This window comes from Squalius cephalus, assembly GCF_949319135.1.
Source record: "Squalius cephalus genome assembly, chromosome: 20".
NCBI classification, from domain to species: domain Eukaryota; kingdom Metazoa; phylum Chordata; class Actinopteri; order Cypriniformes; family Leuciscidae; genus Squalius; species Squalius cephalus.
Genome location: NC_137141.1, coordinates 27414911 through 27437232, shown reverse-complemented (window position 1 = coordinate 27437232; position 22322 = coordinate 27414911). Strand labels below are relative to the sequence as shown.

The following is a 22322-nucleotide window of genomic DNA, read 5'->3' as shown; positions in this document are numbered from 1 at the left end:
GACGCTTCAGAAAGCTCATAAAGAGATCATAAAACTAATCCATACGAATTGAGCCTTTTTGTGAGACATGAGATGTTTTATATGATGAACAGATTGAATTTAGGCTTTTATTCACATATAAACATGTCAGTGATCAGTGAACATAAACAAGCTCTACCAAACCTGCTTGAATCGCGAGAACAAACCTCATTGGTTCTTATAGAAGCTCAAACGTGCGAGATACGAGGATGAACATCATTGGTTGAGTTTCCATTTACAATAACTGATGTGTGCGTTTAGAAATGTTGATGAATTAATCAACGCCACTTTGTTCATTCTTAAAGTGAACTTTTGCCTGTATGGTGATTCACTGTTTTGGACTGGGGTTGAGTTCTGAACTTGTGCGACTAGCTGAATCGTGGATAGATGTCAGTTTACAATTTATCACACAATCTAGCATAAAACTCTGGACACTTCTCACAATCTGCCTCATCTGTCTCCTTGATCTTTAGAATGTGAGAACAGAAAGACGCTCCCGTCCCACTGTTTTTCGTACAGTGTGCGACTGGCTTTGTCAGCGCTGAATTGTGACTAGATGTCTTGGCTACAATTTATCTTAGTCTAACATAAAACGCTGTGCAAGTCGCAAAAAAAAAAAAATGCATACAGTGTATTGCAGTGTATTGTGCTCTTGCTTGTTTTGCACCTTCCTCTCAAACAACTCAGGGCTGTTGTTAGGGAAGGAACCAATTGGAAAATGTTGTCCCGGTTCCTGGTACCTCACCAAGGTCATCTACAGTTTAGCCTATTCATTGGGTCTTAGGGAGGAGTCATAAAACCTTTGTCCCGGACATTGTGAAATTTGGGAGTAAGTCAGTTCTTTTTTTATGTCCAGTCCCTAGGTAAACGTCCAACCCCCCCCCCAGTATTCCTGTTTTTGAAAATAATCCGCGCTCTTCCATAATTAATCTAGTGAGGGCATGTCAGGGCATGTGGATGTTCGGTTGCCCTACATCCTCTCCTGCCTTCCCCTGAGGACTTTCTGATTGTATTATCCTCCTATCCCGTTCCTTCAACAGATAATTGCGGTCCTGCAAGGAGAGCGATGTCTTACTCTGTGAAATGTAAGCCATGTGAAGACAGATAGAATGATGTTTGAGTCATCTCTCATAGAGGTGCTCAGTGCTGATGTGTGGAACTGTGTTAGCGCTCTATGTTTGACTACCTTGCTGAAATGCCTTGGAGTTGTGAAACCTCCTGAGGAAGACGAGGCTCTAAGTGACATATCAGGAAAGTGATGACCGGAACTTTTTTTTTCTTGAACAATAATAGCATAGTTTTCCACAGTGCTAATTTTAGACTCGGACGTCTGACTTGCAAAGCAACCCCCCTATTCTACCCCATCCGTGTTTCCAAAATCCTGTGCGGCAGATACACATGAGGGGGATTTGTTTCTAGGTCACATAAGGAAGGTGCTAATATCAAAGCATACCACATTGTTTTGATCACTGGACTGCAGCCAGCGCCATTGTTTCACAATTTTCCGGGCATTTTTGGATTCAGTAGGACTTAAGGTCTAAATTTTGTTATGTACAGTAACTTTCCCATGCAAAACGTGCCACTGCAATGCTTGGTGAGGTGGGTGGTTGCCAAGACTTTGCTATGTGGGTTCTAGGGTTTTCTGAGTGGTTGCTAGGGTGTTGCTATGGCCTTCTTAAAGGGACAGTTCACCCAAAAATGAAAGTTCTGTCATCATTTATTCACCCTCAAGTTGTTCCAAACTCGCACGTCTGACTTTCTTCTGTGGAACATAAAAGAAGATATGTGTGTCCATATGCGGTTCATTAGACATCATCTCGGTAGAAAAAAAATTCGCAATGCCCAATTCACAAAAAATGCCCCTTATGAATCAGTTCTTTTTAATGAGTCAGTAAAAAAGACTCACAAAACAGCCATTTGTAATTTATGACAGATTTGAATGAAATGAACCCGAATCCAAATGTATACTTTAGGTTTTTGAGACTCACCTATCAGTCTGTACTGACTGGTTGTTCATATTACAATGTGTAATTAAAGATATATATTCACAACATATTTTTGCTGTGTTTGGGTAATAATAGTATTCTAAAAATGTATCACAAAACATATATATTGTTGAATCGTATGCAAGTGAAATCGTATGTTTTGACATTTTGAAGCCATTATCAGCTCATAATTTTATTATATATTTATATATATATTTATATGTTTTCCCATTCAGTTATGATTTCTAGAGTGCAGTCATCAAATTGGTGCACATTTACAATAAATAACCATTCATGATAAGAATTTAGATCTGTTTCCTGAAATATAAACATCTTGAAAAATTATTCTTTTTCGATGAATCAGTTTATCTTCACAAATCAGACAGATTTGTTTCTCACTGACTTTTTTTTTTTTTTTTTTTTTTTTTTTGGTCTGTAGCCCTGCTTTCTGTCCCAAGAGCCTCTTAATGATATTTTGGTCTCTAGAATGTTTCGAGTCCCTCCCTTAATGCCTATGGAATTTCTCCCCCCATTTCCATCAGGCAAGAATCATAAGTCCACAAATTAGTCCATAAATCACTTAAACATAATAATATACCACTCCACAACAAGCCACAAGATTTGAGAGATTATTCATGTCTGTTGTATTTAATTCTCATTTAAATCTAACTGCAATAGTCTTAGTGACGCTAATGGACTCTTTTTTTGTAAAGAGACTTCGGGGGTCTTAAAAATGTTTTTCTCACAGCGCCAACCGACTCCCCTCAGACGAACGGATAACATTCTTCCCATACCACCTCCCTTCTGTAATGTCAAATGAAAAATGAAGCAAACTGAAAGAATATACTGTATGAAGGTAGAAACTCCGAATCCAGGATTTGTGGGCGGCACGTCGCTGTAACCCTACTGTTAGTCAAGTTTTCCAAAGCCACCCAAAGTCTTGCTGCGACAGGTTAGAACATCAAAGGTATGATGTTGAACAACTTGACTGTTTTTAAACCTTCTGTCATCATTCACATGACACAAGACAGTGACACAATCACTCCTGATTGAGAACGAACACAAGATCCAACAATCCAGCAGCTGCTTCGGGAGATTGTGTCTTTCCTTTCACTGGAGTAGAGTAACGGTTGTGTTGTGTCAGATCACAGCTCGATCTCTCTTTCATGAGAATGGCTTTGACAGCCGAGGCAGTGAGGCGAAGCGGCAGCTGTTCCACTAAAGAGAAATGCCACTGTCAGATTGGCGGTTCAGCTCTCCATGGGCTCCCAGTCTGTTTGTCTCTAGTATCGCCAGCCTCTCGTGTCAGTCTGGCTTTCCGCGGACATGCTAAGCAGGTGGTTGAATCCAATAAATGATGTATGTCGAGGTTGTAGATTAATAGCTTGCTGTACAGTATATATAGACATACAGCACAGGGCCTTTGTGTAAATAAGGTTACTTGACAGCATTTTCATCCATCCATACACTATCGTTCTAAAGCTTGGGGTCAGTAAGGTTTAAAAAATAAATAAAAATTCTATTTAGCAAGGACGCATTAAATAGATCAAAAGAGACAGCAAAAACATTTATAATGTTACAAAAGATTTCTATTATAAAATAAATGCTGTTCTTTTGAAGAAACCTAAAAAAACGTATCACGGTTTCCACAACCATATTAAGCAGCACAACTGTTTTCAACATTGATAATAATAAGAAATGTTGAGCACCAATTAGAATGATTTCCGAAGGATCATGTGACACTGAAGACTGGAGTAATGGCTAAGCAATCACAGGAATAAATTACATTTCAAAAATATATTAAAATTAAAAAAAGTTATTTTAATTTCACAATATTACAGTTTTTACTGTATTTTTGATCGAATAAGTGGAGCCTTGGTGATCATAAGAGAATTCTTTCAAAAACATAAAAATAACTTTTGAACAGTGGTGTATATGAGAAATGTGTCTGGGATGTGCACAAAATGACCCTTGTGACTGGTTTTGTGATCCAGGGTCACATATGAGCAACTTTTATGATAATTGTGTCACTGACACAAAACTTTAAGTAAACAGAAAAATATGTGATTAATGGAGTTTTTTCAAATAACCAAAGCTTTTTTTCAAATACAAAGCAGACATTTTTACGAATGTGCTGGTTGTACTTTTCAATGCAATTACAGTAAATGATGATTGAAGCTTCAAAGTTTCAAAATGGCATCATGAAAATGGTTCAAATGAATTGTGTGCTTTATTCCAAGTCTTTTGAAGTTAACTTTATGTGAGGAACACACCAAATTTAAGTCGTTACTCACTTAAAATCTGTCCTTCCAGTGAGGTTTAACCAGATCATTGAGTCAGTGAGAATCAAATGAGTCTGATTGTGAGTGAATCATCAGTGTTATTGTTAATTTAAAATAAAACTATAAAAAAATCATAACTTAAAAATTTGAAATGTTGTCTTGGCAACTAAAAAATAAGTTGAAGTAGAAATATAAAAAAAATGACAAAAGCACACATCAGAATGACTAAAATTAAAAGGTAAACTGAAAATATAACAGATTGGTTTTATGAAATTGATAATCTGATTAATTGAAAAGATCTGACTCAAAAGAATGATTTATTCATGAATCAGACATAATTTCGTCTCATGAAGACACAAAGCCACAAGGACCCTGGACCACAAGACCAGTCACAAGTCGCACGGGTATATTTGTGGCAATAGCAAAAAATACATTTTATGGGTAAAAATTTTTCAAAAAATATTTTAATGCCAAAAATCATTTGAATATTAAATAAAGATCAAGTTCCATGAAAATACTTTGTAAATTTCCTACTGTAAATATATCAAAAAAATATCTTTGTGAGTGGATGCAGCAAAATTGCGAACATGGACAACTTTAAAGGCGATTTTCTCAATGTTTAGATTTTTTTGCACCCTCAGATTCCAGATTTTCAAATAGTTGTATCTCGGCCAAATATTGTTCTATCCTAACAAACCATACATCAATGGAAAGCTTATTTATTCAACTCTCAGATGATGTATAAATCTCAATTTCAGAAAATTGACCCTTGTGACTGGTTTTGTGATCCAGGGTCACATATGAGCATCTTTTATGATAATTGTGTTGTTTATGAAGCTCTCCCATGCTGCAGTAATGGTAGAAGTAGTTTGTTATTGTGCTATTTTGTGTTTCTTTGTAGACAGATGCATAGAAACATTGTACTCCCATTACACTTAATGTGTAGGAAGAGAGCTTCCGTGTCTTTGTTGCAGATTAGATTAGATGGTTCAGATAGATAGTTTAGATGTCAAGGCAAGGACATCGGAAATGGCCTCATATAGAGCAGATGAAAGATGGAGCCTAGACTGCAAATTAAAGATTTGACTTTTTACTGCAAATTGGGTCTTACTCTTTAATTAGAATAATGTGATTCATAACCATTTTAAAGTATTTTATTTTATTTTGGGCCTTTTTGCCTTTATTTACAAGATAGCACAGGATTGACAAGGAAGTAAGTGAGATGGGAATGGGACAGAGACATGACCCAGGTCAGATTCAGACCTCTCATATGATAATGTCATGTGCACAACACGCTGCTGCACGACAATAACATGAATCAGCTAAAACCACTTAGTTTCGTTACTCAAGTTACACATTTAGAATGAGTCAAATTCATTACTATTTGCTTGATACGCCAGAGTGGTTGCTAAAGAAGATCTGACTATTTGAATTGAGTTTATATTTATTTATTTTCCCCTTCTGGTACATATATATAATATAATAATATATTAATAATATAGTTTTTATATATAATGAAAAGCTATTTGGTTTGTTGTGTGCTAGAGGGCAAATATAATTAAAATATTGAATCTACTGTGCCATAGGGAGCTGCTTATAATAATAGGCTAGCAATGCATGACAGTCTTATGTAATTTTGTGCTGCAGGTGGAGTGTTCACACGGGCCAGTGAATCAGCGGGTGGGTGTGGCTAAGCACCACAAAGGGGCGGAGCTCCAGTCGACTTTGCAGTCTCAGAATGGAGATGTAGAGAGGCATGAGAACAAATCGTGTGATGGTCGCCACCCCACGCTGGACAAGAATGCTGCGGAAAACGGGCTCCCACGCCAGTCGGGCTGTCGGGCTGAGTCCTCCTCTGATTCAAGCCTGAGCCCATCCCTGGAGAACGGATTTGTCGCCAGCCAGGACTCGGAGAAGTACGAGGAGGAGACACTGCCAACTCTGCCTCGCAAGAAACGAGGGAGACGGAAACTGGAGCGGCCCACTAAATGTGAGTTATGCTCAACCTTCCTTAGTTTCACAGCTGTCTGCTTACTGAGCCATTTGTGGGCCCAAGGCCAAGAACTTGTCATCATAATAAAAAAAAGAAAAAATGCAATATTTAGTCACAAAACAAGTAGTATTTTAAAATGGTTTTGGAGGCTTTGCGGCCATCATTGACTTGAAGGACAAATAATTATTGTTAAATGAGTGCATTAATATGAAAATCAGGGTAATTATGCTCCCAAAAATTTAATTTGCAAACAAAAGACATCAGCCTCCCACACTGTGTGTACAGAAGCAATTTGGCTAGAGTCTCTCTCCAGCAGCGTTTCTTATAGGATTTTGTTTTTTCAATGGGGGCACCAACTACCCCTGTCAAATATCCATTTTTTTTTTCAGCATATTTAGGGCATATTTAGTGCGAGGACCCTCTGTGAATTTCTCTGTTTATTTTGTTTGAATTTGTTTTTTTAATACCATTTATCACCACAAATGTGTTCTGAATGTTTATCTTTACACTTTACACTTTTAGTCATATGAGCAACCAGTCAGTAATCACACCAATTTAAGTTTCACTATATTCGCATGGTTTTATTTTATTTATTGAAGTGTTGTTTTAATATCACAGGACAGTCAGAACATCTAGAACTTCACTCACCCATGTAACTTTGAACATTTTTTTATATAATAAATGAATAAATACATAAGCAAGTGTTATTCTATTCGAAACCCTTGTTATTAGCGACACCAGTGGCCATTAAGTGAACTGCAGCATGCAACTTATTGCTCATGCAAGGTTTTGATATACTTACAGCAAAATTATTTTTCATTCTTTGCTTAGAAGTTAAAAAGAACTTTGAAATACATTTGTAGAGATATACTGTTAGTTAACAACATCCAGACGCCATCCACGCTTCTAAAAGAGCGACTGATGGATGAATAGGGAAAAATGTGCGGCACGCTTTCCTCTCAATAACAAAATAAACACACAACAAAAATGACAGCAGTGAGAAAACAGCAGCAAGAAAGCATCTGATCATAGCGATGTGGATGTGTTTGCACAAGCTCTGCAATTCACTGGCATCATGTCGACAGATGTAGTAATTAAAAATACACTGTGGTAGTTTGATTAAAAATTATATTTGAGACTATAGACTATATAGATCTGGCTATGTAAAACTCTCATTTGAATTAATCCCTTTTTCTTTGCATGACACATTGACATTAAAGTACAGAATGGCTCTTTCTGCATTATCCTGAACTTAAGCATTCATTTCATGTGTAATGAATACACATGTTCATGTTAAATGGCACAAATCAAGTGATTTGTTTGTGAATCGTTGGCTTTAGTCGGACGGCGTTGGTTTTTTTGGGCCGATTCAACATGTAGAAACGGCGTTGGGCGGTCGGCGAGAGAGAGAACTCTGATTTGTTGTTCAGTTTAGAGAACAAGTCAGCGCACGAGAATAGTAGCAAAACAGCGCACAAAGAAGTCAAGACGGCACACGCTGCTTTGATAACGGTGTGTGCAGCCTGCATTTGAATGACGAATATTGACAAATTTATCTGCAGAAATAGACAGATATCTCCTTACATGCAGGCGCAGAACGCGTGTGCTAGCTGATAGTGGGCGGTAGTCCTTTCGGTGTGTTCAAACACAGCTTTTTTGTGACGCGAGGCGACAACACAGTCAGCTTTCTTTGGTGTCGGTTTGGTGTGTCCCTGCCTTTAAGACAACACAAATTATGTTGACTACTAGTTGTCTATATATTATTGCACAGCATTTTTTTTTCTCCATTTTTAACACATATTACAATTCACAAGCTCACAGCTTGGCTAAAATATGTATTTTTTGCCGTGGCACTGCAGGTTCATCAGTGGTGGTGCAGCGATGCTCCTGAATAAATTTTGTGTTCCAGTGTGATGGCGATGCCAATTATCAGACCTCTCTCTCTCTCTCTCTCTCTCTCTCTTTCCATACTTTGGGGTCAGGCATTGACCTTGATGAGAGCAGTAAGTGAAGGCTGGGTAGACAGTGCCGTCTCCATCCTGGCAGCCTGCCTTGATTGTGTGCAGTGCACAGAGAGACAGCAGGTCTGTGTTGTGGCCACTCTCTCAGTGGGGGCCATGCCAGGTGAATGGCACAATGCCCAGGGCACTTACACACTGATCCTACATCAGTCTCCCTTAACCCGCTTTATGATGAGAGACGCCAACTTGTAGGCCTATGTAAAATGCTATAAAGTCTAGAGACTCCATTTATAATACTTTGGAAATCCAGTAAAGCGTCACATATCAAATAATCAAAGCATGTTGTTTGTTAGCACTGCTAACAGTGCTATAAAGGTGCATTTACACTGACTGAATCAGTATGTTAAGGGTTTTTCGGCCACACATGACACACTTGATATGGACTTGCGGACTCGTGGCCTGTCCCGTAGGTGTCCCAATTGTCATTTCACACTATTTTCCAACTGTTCATGTGGCAGTTCAAGAGTATTGGAGAAGAGTTCTGGCTATGTTAAAGGTGCTTTCTCTGCCCCTCTAGGATCGTCGGACCATAGTGTGGTCAATCTTCGACCAAAATACCAAGATTTTTAGAAAGAGAGAAACCTTTGGTAAAGACTGCTACCATATGGGATAAAGAAAGTATTTCGTGTTTGCAGGGTTGTTTTGACTGTACTGTTTGGGAAACTTTTGAGAGCGAATTCACTCTCTGACAGTAGGTGGCGCTTATGGAACAGCAGCGAAATAGAGTTGGTTACCGCTGTACACAAAGCAGTGCTGTGCTTATAAAACACTTAAATAGGCATTATACAGAGATATAAGAGGAAAAGAAAATGCCATAGAAACTTTTCTGAAGACAGTTAGCTACCTTCAGAGATACCTGCATCCTCAATTTAATATTTATATTTTGCTTCCAATATTTCGAGCATCGCGATTCGCAAACACTGAGCTTGCTGTGTATGGTTCAGTATTTTCTCCCGTCTCTTGCCTGTGTTATCATCATAATATTTCCACACTACTTAAATTTTGGGAAATGATTGCAATGCAGTTTGTGAAGTCCAGAATAGAGACTGTCCAAAATTAAACAAAAAAAACATCTGGTTGCCGATCGTGTGTTTAGAGCCGATTGATGGCCAGTCGTCCAGTGCATCTCTAATAAAGAGGGCAGCTCTTGGGTTTATGATCAATGTGTTGAAGACAGTTTCTGCATTTGCCAAGCTCAGTACAAGATACTAACAACAAAGCTGTCTTAAAATCACAACCTCGATTTGCCAGACTTCATTAACTCAACACTGATGCTGATCAATATTATACAATACAATCGCTAAAAGATAATCACACCTACACACCTTTGTCATTCATTAATTCAATCCCACCAAAGATTTTATTGATTCATGAACTCCTTAGAGTCAAAAAGAACCATCTTGCTTTGACAGAGAATTGGCAAATCTGCCGGTACCTGTGTCACTTTTTTTACCTTTTACCTAGAGGACGCAGGATGGACTTCAGTCCAGCGACATGGAACTGAATGCTCTTAACACGTAGGCTGGCATGTGCACAAACTGGCATGCTGGAGGCTCAATGGGCACAGCGTGCCAACCACGCTCACAAACCCATTGACCTTGGCAGTCTCGGCGGAATGAACCCCTTCCTCACCACACCGACGGGTTGCTTATTCCTGTCGAGCGACAGAGAAAAGAGGAAGAGAAAAAAAGATGCAGCGAGAGAGTATTTGCACATGATGTAAATGTGAAGAGGACTCGAGGGTCGAGGCCTTTTGTTTTGGCTGGGTGTGTGTGGTACTTCCCTGGCAGGCTTTTGATGGCTCTTGTGAAGAAAACAAGCTCTCGGGTTTTGCCCATGGCCTCTCAACGCTCAAGTGTTGTGATGTGGCTGGGTGATGGAGCTTTGATAGACTTCAAACAGATCCTCTTTAGGCTAGTGGGTTATTAAAATGGGTTCTGTCTACTTCTTTTGGCATCATGTCAGTATAGAGACATTATGAATATGCCGTTACAGATTGCCTGTAAGCCTGGTCTAAATCCCACATATCTATTTATAAGAAGTTGCCCTGTTCATTTGGCCATACTTGAAGGAATAGTTCACTTAGAAAATGAAAATTCTGTCATAATTTACTCACCCTCAAGTTGTTTCAAACCTGCTGAACACAAAAGAAGATATTTTGAAGAATGTCGGTAACCAGACAGTTGAATGGACTCCATTGACTTCCATAGTATTTTTTTCCCTACTATGGAAGTCAATGGGGTCCATCAACAGTTTGGTTACCGACATTCTTCTTTTGTGTTCAGCAGGTTTGAAACAACTTGAGGGTGAGTAAATGATGACAGAATTTTTAAGTAAACTATTCCTTTAATGATTATCAAAATTAGGTATTTTGGACTCTTTCATGCACTCATCATTTAAGGCTCTTTAATGCCTTGGTGCTTTTGGCATAGGCTATATCAGAAAAGTGCTTTCATAATGCAGTTTATTAAGTCAAGTATGGAATTAACAGGTGTAGATTCAAATTCAAATGTTTATTACACCAAATTGTTTGCACTGAACATTCAGCTTGGTGTGAACAAGCCTTTATTGCAAAAAAGTAATAAGTGTGAGTATGTGGAAAACACAATACTTCTGCCACCTTAAAAATAAACAGTGTAAAACACAACTCAGCGGTTAAAGATGTCTATCTATATGTGCATGGCTATATACGTGCAACATTTCAGAGAGATTATTTTATTTTATTGACTTTTTTTGTTGCTGAAATGCACATACAATTTAATTTAGTAGTGATTTAGATTTAAAGCCACTTTCACTAATTCATGCATTCCCTCAGAATCAAACCCATGATCTTGGCGTTGCTGAATTGACGTTTAGCAAATAAACATATGTCCTTAATTGCTCATATTTATTATGTAACAGAGTTGACAGCTCATCTTTTTCTCCTCTCAGAAGGAGAACAGCTCACTGGCCCTTTGATATGGGAAAGTTTTTAATGGTAAACGTTACTTTTGACCTGAATATCATGCTAATGTTGAGCTTCAAGCAAAAAGGAAAGGTTTGCTGAAATATACTTTTCTGTCAGATTCTCTATACAACACTACAGTAAATCAGTGAATTTGTTTTGTAGCTGGTTTTTGACTTGAATGGGAATGAATCTTCCAAAGGCTTTTTAGGGGCCATGTTTTATTGATGCTGTATTGGAATTGTGGGTGTGCTTTTAGAAAGCTTTGTTGAGCTCTCAGTAATGTTGTCTTTCTCAAACCCTAGTTAGAAGGGAGTTTCAGTACTCCTGAATCATGAATCATCATGATAGCCCTGCTAGTGTTTCAGGTCACTGGTAATCGTAGCCTCTGGCTAACCTCGACCTAACCTGCTGAACCCAGCCAAGACAAAGCTGTTTAGGCATGAACTACATCCTTTTGTATGTGGAGACGTCAAGAGTATAAATCAATGCTAGGGCAAAAAAGGAGAATTTTGGGAGGATTCATTGTGGCGCTGTGGAATCTGCAGAAGATGAACAGCATAAGAAGAAAGTATGATAGTGTTGGGGAAGTTATTCCAAAAATAGTAGGCTGTTACTAATTATTTTTTATTGACTGCAAAGGTAATGCTTTACTGTTCAGACAGACTAGTTTGTTGTACTGTTAATCATTATTAGGTCCTGATTGAATCTGCAGATTTTTTATGTTTCTTGGCGGTGTTCAAAAGCAGCTAAATGGAGCACAATGAAATGAATTGGGATATTTTTAACTTGATACGGCATCTGAAAAACACAATATTTCTGCCTCTGCCATCAAAGACACAATGAGACACATTTGACATTTCACCAATTCATGCATTGTTTCAGAATCAAACCCACGTCCGTGGCACTGTTTTTCTACTATTTGAACTATAGGAATACACAACACAGTGTCGAAAGTTGTGTATCTAAATGTGTAGGGCTATATAATTTGTGTATGATGCAATATTTCAGACAGACAGCTAAAGCATGACATGCTAATTAAAACACCATCACTAATAATATAAAAACTGAAAACTTCTGTATAGCCTACTGTGAGTACAAAGTCTAAAATTATAAAATAGTTTATTGTGTTGGTTGGATGGGGGCTCTCCCGCAGCAAAAACAGTGTGAATTTCAGAGATGTCAAAACCGCTATGATAATGAGTCACAGTCATTGTTGGCTACTTTCAATGTTGACGTCACGCCATATCCTGCATTTTTTGATTGACTTTGACAGTTTGCAATAATTTAGTTTGTGTGTAAGAGTATAATTACAATTTCTTTTGTTGTTAGGAGTCTATGAAAGGGCTGACCATTACAAAAATGAAGCTATTTAAACCTTTTGGAAATACTGAAAATAATGAAAGAGTATATTGATATAAAAAGCAGTGGTCGAGTGATATGGTATTTTCAATGGCTCATTTCGATACTAATATCTAGAGCAGTGTGGCCGATACAATAACATATGAATGAGCACTTATTTTATACAATATTTACTCTGAACTGACACTTGGCGGATTTTTATTTTCTTTAACATTTTAAGGGGAACATTTTGAAATGACTTATGGGGTGAGGAGGACATTTTAAAATTAAAGCTAGAGAAAAGTAAAGCTGTTGTGTTGAGATTGGAACCAGAATAGCTTCACAATCATTCAAATAATATGATTCACGGAGTTATAACCTAAAGTCTCATTCAAAAATCTGACATGCAAAGCACAATTCATAATACACAAATACTGTGTTCACAACATTGTTTTTGTATATACATATTGATTCTTCACACTTTTGTTACCATAGATGTTTCTGACAAAATCACTAATGCATTTTAAACCATTTCCTCTTTAATCAGTCAATCAGATTTTATGCTTACAGTCCAGCCAATCATGAGAGAGATTGTACAGCTCACATATCCATTACATATGCAGTCACATATGCATTATAGATCTCAGTGGTATTTTTCAAATGGTAATATTTTGGTGCCTCACAAAAAGAAACCATCATACTATGTGTAATTGCATATCGCCCTGTGGCATTTTTCACAGTACACATTTAGTAACCCAATAGGTCTTTTTGATAGTGATTGACTGACATTAATACTCAGTTTCTAAAGTTCTCATAGGACTTTTATTCAGTAACACAAAGCCCTCAAGCTAAAATGGTCCTTCTTTCTGTTTCTTTTTGCTTTTCAGCTATTTATTTAAACCCTTTATCAAGTTAATAACTTTGCACACAAATGAGAATAGTTTATTTTGGCAATTTCATGCTTGCTCTTCTACATAAAATCCTTGTGAAACTTTCTGTTGATGCAAAAATATCATTGAGGTCTCATACTGCAGATTGATGAAGACAGATTTCCATTGCGACAAATCCGGACTGTCAGAAACATTTCAGGTAATGGCTTGTTCTTGTGGCTGTTTCCCTCTAGACGTGGAGCACAAGGAAGACGAGGGTGGGGACTCTGCAAAGAATGAGGTAACACTGTCTTCCTGTTGTGTGCCTGTGTGTGATATATGTTTGTACGTTTGGGTGTTTCTGTCTGAAAATTCGACCTTTACCGTTACTCGCTGAAGATCTCAGAAGAAAAATCTTAGGAAGGTGACATTACCATGGATCAGTCATTTGATTATGAAAGAAATGGTACACTAATGGTGAACTATCAAATACACTTGGTCCTCTGCTTGAAACGAGGGTCCCTGTTCTCCACTGGTCGTGTCCAGATTGGAGGTTAGAGGGGGAATCTATCTGTCGGGCCGCTCGAACCCTCTCTGCAACGATGAGTTCCCAAGTTTGCCAGTCCCCCACCAGCCCATTCGCAAAACGCTCCAAAATCACTCGCAGACTAACCGCCTTCTTCCTACCTTTATTAAGGATCGCACAGATAGATAAGCACACTAAAAGAGAGAGAGACAAAGTCGTTAATTTTTTCTTTTCCTTTTTTTTTTGCTTTTGTCCCTTTAAACAGGGAGCTCGCGGGAGGCTCCGTGGGGGTGTGGGCTGGGAAGTCAGCCTCCGTCAAAGACCCATGCCCAGAGTAACCTTCCAGGCCGGTGACCCTTATTACATTAGCAAGAGGACCAGGGAGGAGTTGCTGGCAAAGTGGAAGTTGGAGGTGAGTACCATTGCTCACCACTGTCCCAGAGGAAGAGCGATAGGGAGCCTTTCAGCATTTCTATTATAGCAGGAACGTTTGCCAGGGCGACAGCGTGCCGAATAAACTCTGCGAAAGCCAAGTGTATTTGATGAGTCATTTGATATCACATGAAGGTACCATTTATTTCATGAGACATCTGGCTGCTTCTCACAGTTTCCTGGTTTCCTCTTTGTGAGCAACCACAGACTTGTCCGTTAAGAAGGCAGTGAACAATCAGAGGCTGCCTATAAGTAATGGCAGCCCTAATGAGTGAGTTTGAAACAGTCTGATTTACAGATAAGTGTTTTTTGTTTTCTTTCAGTTTGATTATTGGCTGATACAGTATAAGAGATTTTTTAAAAATGTATCTGTATTAAATATCCAGTATTTAATTGTGCATGCATATTTCCTGTATTTTCAGTTTAGCTTCCCATTGACGTAACCTAAAACAGGTTTTTTTTTTTTGTTTTTTTTTTTATATTTCGATATTATCAACATATCTATATTGGTGTATATCTAGTTCTGATTGACTGAGCGTTTTTGTGTAGACAAAGAAAAAAAAAGACTGGAGACTAGTTGCTCTAGATTAGGGCTGGGGTCATACCTTGTATGGTGCGGGGTGAGTAGAGGATGTGGGGCCCCCTTAAAGGGCTGGGCCTGGTGCGGTTGCAACGGTTGCACAGCCCCTAAGAACGCCCCCAGTTAGGACACTGTACTGTTGTATTGTAACACTTATTGATCTACTTTACTGACTGTAGTGTCGGCAGCCATATCACCCTGTAGCTTAAGACTGGTTCCCCACTGAAGCTAGGTTGAGCCTGGACAGTACCTGGATGAGAGACCTCCTGGGAAAACTAGGTTGCTCCTGGAAGAGGTGTTAGTGAGGCCAGCAGGGGGTGCTTACACTGTTGTCTGTGTGGGTCCTAACAGCCCAGTATAGTGACGGGCACGCTATACTGTCAAAGAGCACCGTCCTTCGGATGAGACGTTAAACCGAGGTCCTGACTCTCTGTGGTCATTAAAAATCCCAGGATGTCCTGTCGAAAAAAGAGTAGTGTTGTAACCCCGGCATCCTGGCCAAAATTGCCCGTTGGCCTGTGTTCATCATCATGGCCTTCAAAACAAACCCCAATATATACTGATGGCCTTCATTACTCCGTCTGCTCTGTTCTGTGTGCATTCTGGCGCAGTATGGCTGCCGTCGCATCATCCAGGTGGATGCTGCACATTGGTGGTGGTTGAGGAGATTCCCCCCTTCCATATGTAAAGTGCCTTTTCAGTAAGAAAATCAAAGGTTATATCATAATTAAAACATTTTTTAGATAAGTTGTCTTGTGCCATGGTGAATCTGTATACACGTTACAACCACGTGCAGGGCTGAATTGTTGTGATGTGTCTTGACTTAAAGGTGAAGTGACTGATTTTTTTGCTCCTCTAGTGGGACCAAAACAGGTTTTCTGAAGCCTTAAGGTCCATTCACATCATGAACGATAACTAGAAAGATAACTATATTAGCATCTACACCAACAGATGACTGCGTTCAGTTTATTATAAACATCTCCTGCTTTAAATGCTCAACCTTTTTAAAGCCAGGTGGATTCTGATTGGCTGTCAAAGGTTTTTAGGGTTCATCAACTGGAAAAAATGTCTTGAAACGCCCAACTGTATTGTTCCCCTGTGTCTTCCTGTGGACTTTTTTTTATGGTTATAGTCATTGTTATAGTTAGCATTCTTAATATGAACATGCCTTTACTGAGGGCTGTGGGGGTACAAAAAAGGTTGGGAAACACTGATGAAGATCAGTAATTTAGCCTTCAGTTATTACCCACCGCTATCGCGACGCTCAAGTACCATTACAGGTGCAGGTTGTTGACAGTTTTCCTAATGGCACTGTGCTATATTGTGAGAACTGCTCTGTTACATAACGCTCTTTTTCCTCGGTAACTAAAGGAGGCCAACCAATCGACATCGAGCTCCCCCCGCCTTCTTCTTTTCTCTGCCCCTCTCCACACTGTGTTTGAGGATAAGCCATAAAAGTGTCAGAGATCCCAGAAATACGACCAAATTAGCCGGACACACAGTTGTCTCGTGAGTGGACGTTGTAAAATTCCAGAGAGATGGGCGTTTCGCATTCTTCACGGAGAGAGCTGGAATCCTCCGTCAGGAGCCTGGGAATTTTCTTTTTCTCTGAATAGGCACATTGTGGATGAGCGCAGATCGTAACATGTCATAGCTATGTTTGCTCTATAAAGGTCTATACAGTCATGTTGTCTCGAAGCGCTTTTCATCGGACTCAACAATGCAGCAGGAAACCCTTTTGAAAGGGGCCTTGACATGTTTCCTTCCTCTGCCTACGAGGCCTGAGCCGCATACAGTCAGCAGAGCTTTGTTAGCCTAGAAGAGGGGGGTATAAAACCAAGCTTTCACTTTCTTTGAGCCAGGGGGATCATGTCTCTCTCTCTTTTTTTTTAATAAGTACCCAACGCTACAGTAGATTCCTCTTTCCCACCCCCATCCAGTTCCCTTCACTCCTCCCCCTCTCCCCTCACTACTCTCTCTGCAGTGGAAATGAACTCCGTACTATGGATATACGGGTGAAGATGAGGTTTACAGCGAATTTCCAGCGCTGCTTGCAAGACAGCCTCCTGGACAGCAGCCAAAATTCTGCAAGTCCTCTCTAGCCAACCAGAATTCCTGTTGGGAACCACCTGACCCTGAATTCCCAGACAAAGAAATGTTCATGCTTTCTGGGATTTTTTTCCTCTTTTTTTTTGTTTTTTTTGAAGCGGTCTCCACTGAGCCAAGAGTGGGGCAAGAAAAAAAGCGACTCACACGTTGGATTTAAAGTGCCGAGTGCAGGCGTGTATGGGTAGGTCGGCTGGCTTGTTTGTTGTTGATAGCGCAGGGGACAGTGTGCATGTCTGAGTAGACTTGCTGGAGGAGGAATATGCTGACTTCAGGTATTTCCAGGAGACTTGTTACGGACCATCTGCCCCGGGTAGCTTAAAGGAAACCCTTCTCTTTAAACCCAGAGTGCCGGACCGGGCTAAAAACATTGCAAGTACAAGACAAAATAGTTTGCTTAAAAAGGTTGTTTTTCTAGCTTGTAGGATTGCAGATAGCTGAATGTATTTCCTGTTTTACTACCTCTTGCAGGATGTTGTGCATAGGGCATATCTTTGGCTTTGTGCACGTATACTTGGTTTTTAATAGTACTGTGATCTGACAGTGGTTTTTTGTGGTTATTTATAGTCGGGTTGCAGAGAGACGTAGCATGTTTTAGCTCAAACTAATGCTTTAAGAGTTATATAAAAGGGAAGTTTTGCTTTTGAGCTTGAAAACAAAGAACAAATGCTTTTTTCCATCTGTCAGATTTGGGTCGGCACCGTAAACACGTAAAACTGGCGGCAGTTGTGGCTTGTGTTGAAACGGAAATGCTGTGTGTGTCTTTTTAAGGGTATGCAAATATGAATGAACCGAGTGAACCCACGAACCGCGTGTGATTAGTGCGCTGCCAGCTCTCGCTCGTACTCTGAGTCAAGGCTGCACAGACTGAAACAGGCAGACTTTTACACTTCAGCTTTTCACGATTAGTTTGCAATCTTAAGGAAATTACAGATTTCAGACTAAAATCATTTTGAGCAACTTGGAAGTGAACAAATAAAGAGAAGATTTGAACAATAAGGCACTTGCATTAAAACTCTTTTAGCATGCCTGACCTCTGCTGCATTGCTAATTACCAGATTCTTTAAAGGACCCAGCACAATCGCAAACTAAAATGCATCCTCTATTCTCTTGGGAGTTGGGAGGCTAAAAAGTGAACAGCCTTTGTTCAATAGCTCACAAAGTCACATCAAAATAAATGCGATTGTCACACAGTGGCGATAGCCATTCATCCCCTGCCTGTTGGAATTTCAGTGTGCACTGCTGTGCCGCCAGCATTTGAAGTGAATTAATTCCTCATATTGTTCAAAGTTTAAGAGAAACACCATTTATTAGTTTGAAAACAGTTTCCAAAAATGTTATGTTCCTCAGATTGATTCCCCATCAGTTGTGTTCGAAAAGCTTTGCTTTTTACACTTAAATATAATATATTTTTTAGAATTGTTTTATATATAATATAATTATTATAATATTTGATAACTTTTTACACTGCATGCGGTGTGACAATACAGACTTGTTTATAACCCAAACTAATGCTTCCAAGACTATCATTCTTGCAATATTGGATTTACCACATTCATTCTTGCTAAAAAACAACAACTCATTTTTGTTAGCCAGCTTGATAAGATTAGCCTGTTGACATATTTATATCAGCACAATTTTGCAATGACAATATTAATTTTGCCACAGAAAACCAAACTTTTAAATTTGTAAGACCTAAACGTACATGTATATGATCAACAAATGTGTGACATAGGCTCTGTTTACCTGGTACCTGGTATTAAGATGCGTCTTGGTTGATCGGATCACAGGTAGACGAGGGAGACACATACCCGTTTACACCTTGTTTTAATCTGTCACTTTTGTCCACTTTCAACCAGTTCTGTCCTGATTTCTTCGAGGGGAGGGTCTATGGGCGAGTAAATATATGTTTTTTTTTTCAGATCTTTCAATCTAATGGACAAAATAAGCTTGCGCAATTTAGATATGAACGCGTCCGAAGATGACAGAAACATGTACGGAGAGCAGCAGCTTTCATTTACGTTCTGATAGCTGCAAGCACGCTGAACTCTGTGAGTGCATGTTAGAAATCAGAAATGGTAAGAGAACATTGTGCTTGGTACGTTTTCCGTCTTCAAACTTTGGGCTTCAACCGACAAAGTTTAAATCCTGTCTGGCTAGCGCGCTTCCCATCATTTTTACACAGTAGGTGGAGAGTAGGTGGTCTTTTGCTGCTGTTCGAACACATTCGACCATGACGTGAGCGTTTACACTACAAAAGCAATCAGGTCAAATGGGTTTCCGACTACCTCTGGAAGTAGTCAGAAGTGTACAAGCTCAAAACATTGTAGACCACATTTACACCTGTATTTAGCGTCGTCCACTTGTTATCCGATTGACCAAAACGCATCTTAATACCAGGGGTAACTAGGGCCATAGTGACAATGCAGCTGACCCGAAACTCTCTCACACTGGCCTCAGGCAGTCCTTATAGTGAGCCCTGTGTGTCATAAAAGAATATTGTTTAAGTAATGCTGTCTTTTCATGGCTATGTCATATGAACAGCAACACATTCAAAGGGCCAAACATGGACGAAGGTCTTAAATACAAACATCCATCTGCATTAGTTGATTGTGGAATTGGCTTGTGCTTGAAATGTCATGGTATATAAATAATTACAATAAGGTTGGAAAAACGGAATTTGCCAGGAGGAGCTTGGTTAGTAAAGAGGCTTGGTTAATCATTGTAATGTGGAGAGAAGCTTAAGGCCATGGGTGTTTCCTTTCAGATATAGGTAGTGCTCCTAAAGACCGTGCTATACTATAATACAGCACACCAGTTTCAACATAGAGCTTAAAAACACCTTATCACAATGTTACCCTTCTCAACATTCAGTACTGCTCAATGTATATAAGAGTTGAAACTAAAAAGGTTTGCTTATCACTTAGTACTGTAAGTTTCTATATTATTCTCTGTTGTGTTCTTTTGCTTAAGTTAAAGTTTTAAAGATAGCATTACAGTACATTCACATTTTTAGTCCTGTAGTGGCTTAGCAGTAAGTTTTCTTGGTGCTGATGTAGAAAATTTAAAGTCAGAGATTTAAATCTCATTACTTCAGTGGCTGGAGGGTATGTGAGAGATGGTTAACAAAATGTAAGACTAGTACTAGTTTCAAAAACTATTTCTCTATATGCACCTCAATATCTGTTTTTAAGCTTTTAATCTACTATTTCCTATTTGTTCCTCTTTCTAGTGGATCGCCATACAGCCAACTAGAACGTCAAATAGGAAACTTTCTATTTTTAGAATTGTTAATAATCTTAATTTTTAATAAATGTATTAAAATAATATAATAGTATATATTGTACAATAGTACAACTTCTTTTAATAGTTGCTGTTTGTTGTGTTTTTTCTTCGCAGTATCATATAATACTTTATTCTATACTTGTGCACAACAACTTTGCTCTCACTTGTGAATGACATACTGCTTATATATGTTGTTATTCCTGAGCTGGGCTGTGTGTTTGTGGCCGACAAAGACTGTAAAGTACTGTACTCCTGGAACCCTCCCCCTTTCCTTGCTTCTCATCTCCCCTTTCCTCAATTTCAAGAGCCAGACTCGCTACAGTGAGGCCCCTGAAGAGGGGCATTTACAGCTGGGGGGAAAAAAAGCACGTCCAGAAGCAAATCTCACTTATAGCCACAGTGCTTTCCTCTCCTCCCCCAGTTTTTGGGGAGTCAGTTTTCTATTGATATTTTCATTTTTTTAAAAAATATATAAATAACCCTTTCCATCCCCCAGTGTTGACATTCTTCTCTCCCACTCACTGTACAATTTGATACACAATAGTTGCCTGCAGTATTGGCCGCCTCTGTCATTTTTTGTGAGCAGTTTCGAAAGTCTTGGGGTATCTATGATAGCTTTGACAACGTAAGGCGTAGATAGTAAGAAGTTATGTGTCTGTTTTATATAAAAAGCAGGTGTTTTTATCATTCTCCATTCACATAGGGTGAGTTCAGCTCGTTGTGTGGAATGTAAATTGTGTACATTTAGATTGAACAGAGCCGCAAGCATGTGAGATGAAATCAGTCATGGGTAGCTCAAGAATTTCTTTTACTTAGATAAGAGTTCAGATTTCAATTTTATTCTGATTTAATCCCATTTATATGCTTGGCTTCAAATGATTGGACTAAGATTACACCAATGTTAAATCAGGCCACTGGTGTATGACAAAAAATCGTATATACATATTATAGGTAATTGTAACAGTAGACATCACGATATAGTAGTGTTTGATGGAAATTCAATGCAACAATGATTATATATATTGAATAACCATTACAATAGTGTGTAGTATTGAATACTCTAGTTATTTAAATACTTTTGAAATTAAAAGTACTGCATTCATTAAAAAAACAAGTGAATGAAAATAGTGTAACAGTCTTGCCCTCTGATAGCCCCATAAATATATCTAATATGGTAATAACGTAGCAGCATTTAAACACTTTTATAATTGCGTGGTATGTAACAGTGGGTGTCAACTTTTGTGCCTCTGAGGTCCCCCATTGTCAAAGTCAATATTCGTAGGCGCCTTTGCACAGCCTCTGATATATGTACTTGTAAAACTGTTGAAATGAAAGGTGCTTATTTTCAAATATTTTTATTTTAAAAAGTACTTACAACTAATTTATAGTGATTTAAACTTCAAAACATTGTTCCTTTAAACAAAACAAAAAAAATGTTTTTTGGATCCATTTGTTACAACAGACATTCTTTACATCTTTGTAAAAAAAAAGTTATACATTTTATATAATCCATATTCCATATTGCTACCACTCTGACTGCTACCACTTTGTTTGTGTAAATGAGAAACTGTCAAATCTAACAAATCTGTCTAGTTCAATAAAGCATGGGGTCCCCCAAGGCTCTGTGTTACGTCCTCTGTAGTTTTCCTTGTACAGGCTTCCTCTAGACTAGAGGACATCAGGAAACATGGAATTAGCTTTCTAATTGTTATGCTGATGTCACAGCTTTATATTTCCTCTATTCCACATTCTCAGTTGTTGTTTTAAGGCTGGGTGTCATTGAAGACTGGGTGTAGTGGACAGCAATTTTCTTTTTTTAAATACTGACAAAACCGCTTGTATTCATTGGACCAGAAACTATAAATATTGCGGCTCAAATACAATCTGCGTCTAAATGGATGTTGTGATTTGTCCTTTAAAATGCACATTTCCAGAGTTTA

General features: G+C 38.8%; 1 protein-coding gene across 5 annotated transcripts in view; it reads left to right on the top strand.

Annotated features, from left to right (window-relative positions):
- dnmt3ab (DNA (cytosine-5-)-methyltransferase 3 alpha b) overlaps positions 1-22322 on the top strand; it is a 51230-nt gene that overhangs the window by 6987 nt on the left and 21921 nt on the right. For 2 of the 5 annotated variants that reach the window (XM_079854253.1, XM_079854252.1), the window contains exons 4-6: positions 5933-6275; positions 13708-13754; positions 14245-14391. In XM_079854253.1, the coding sequence (XP_079710379.1) occupies positions 5933-6275; positions 13708-13754; positions 14245-14391 (537 nt within the window). Of the gene's footprint in view, positions 1-5932; positions 6276-13707; positions 13755-14244; positions 14392-16989; positions 17282-22322 lie in introns of those variants that run through there. The other 3 variants (XM_079854254.1, XM_079854255.1, XM_079854256.1) reach the window with 2 other exon arrangements.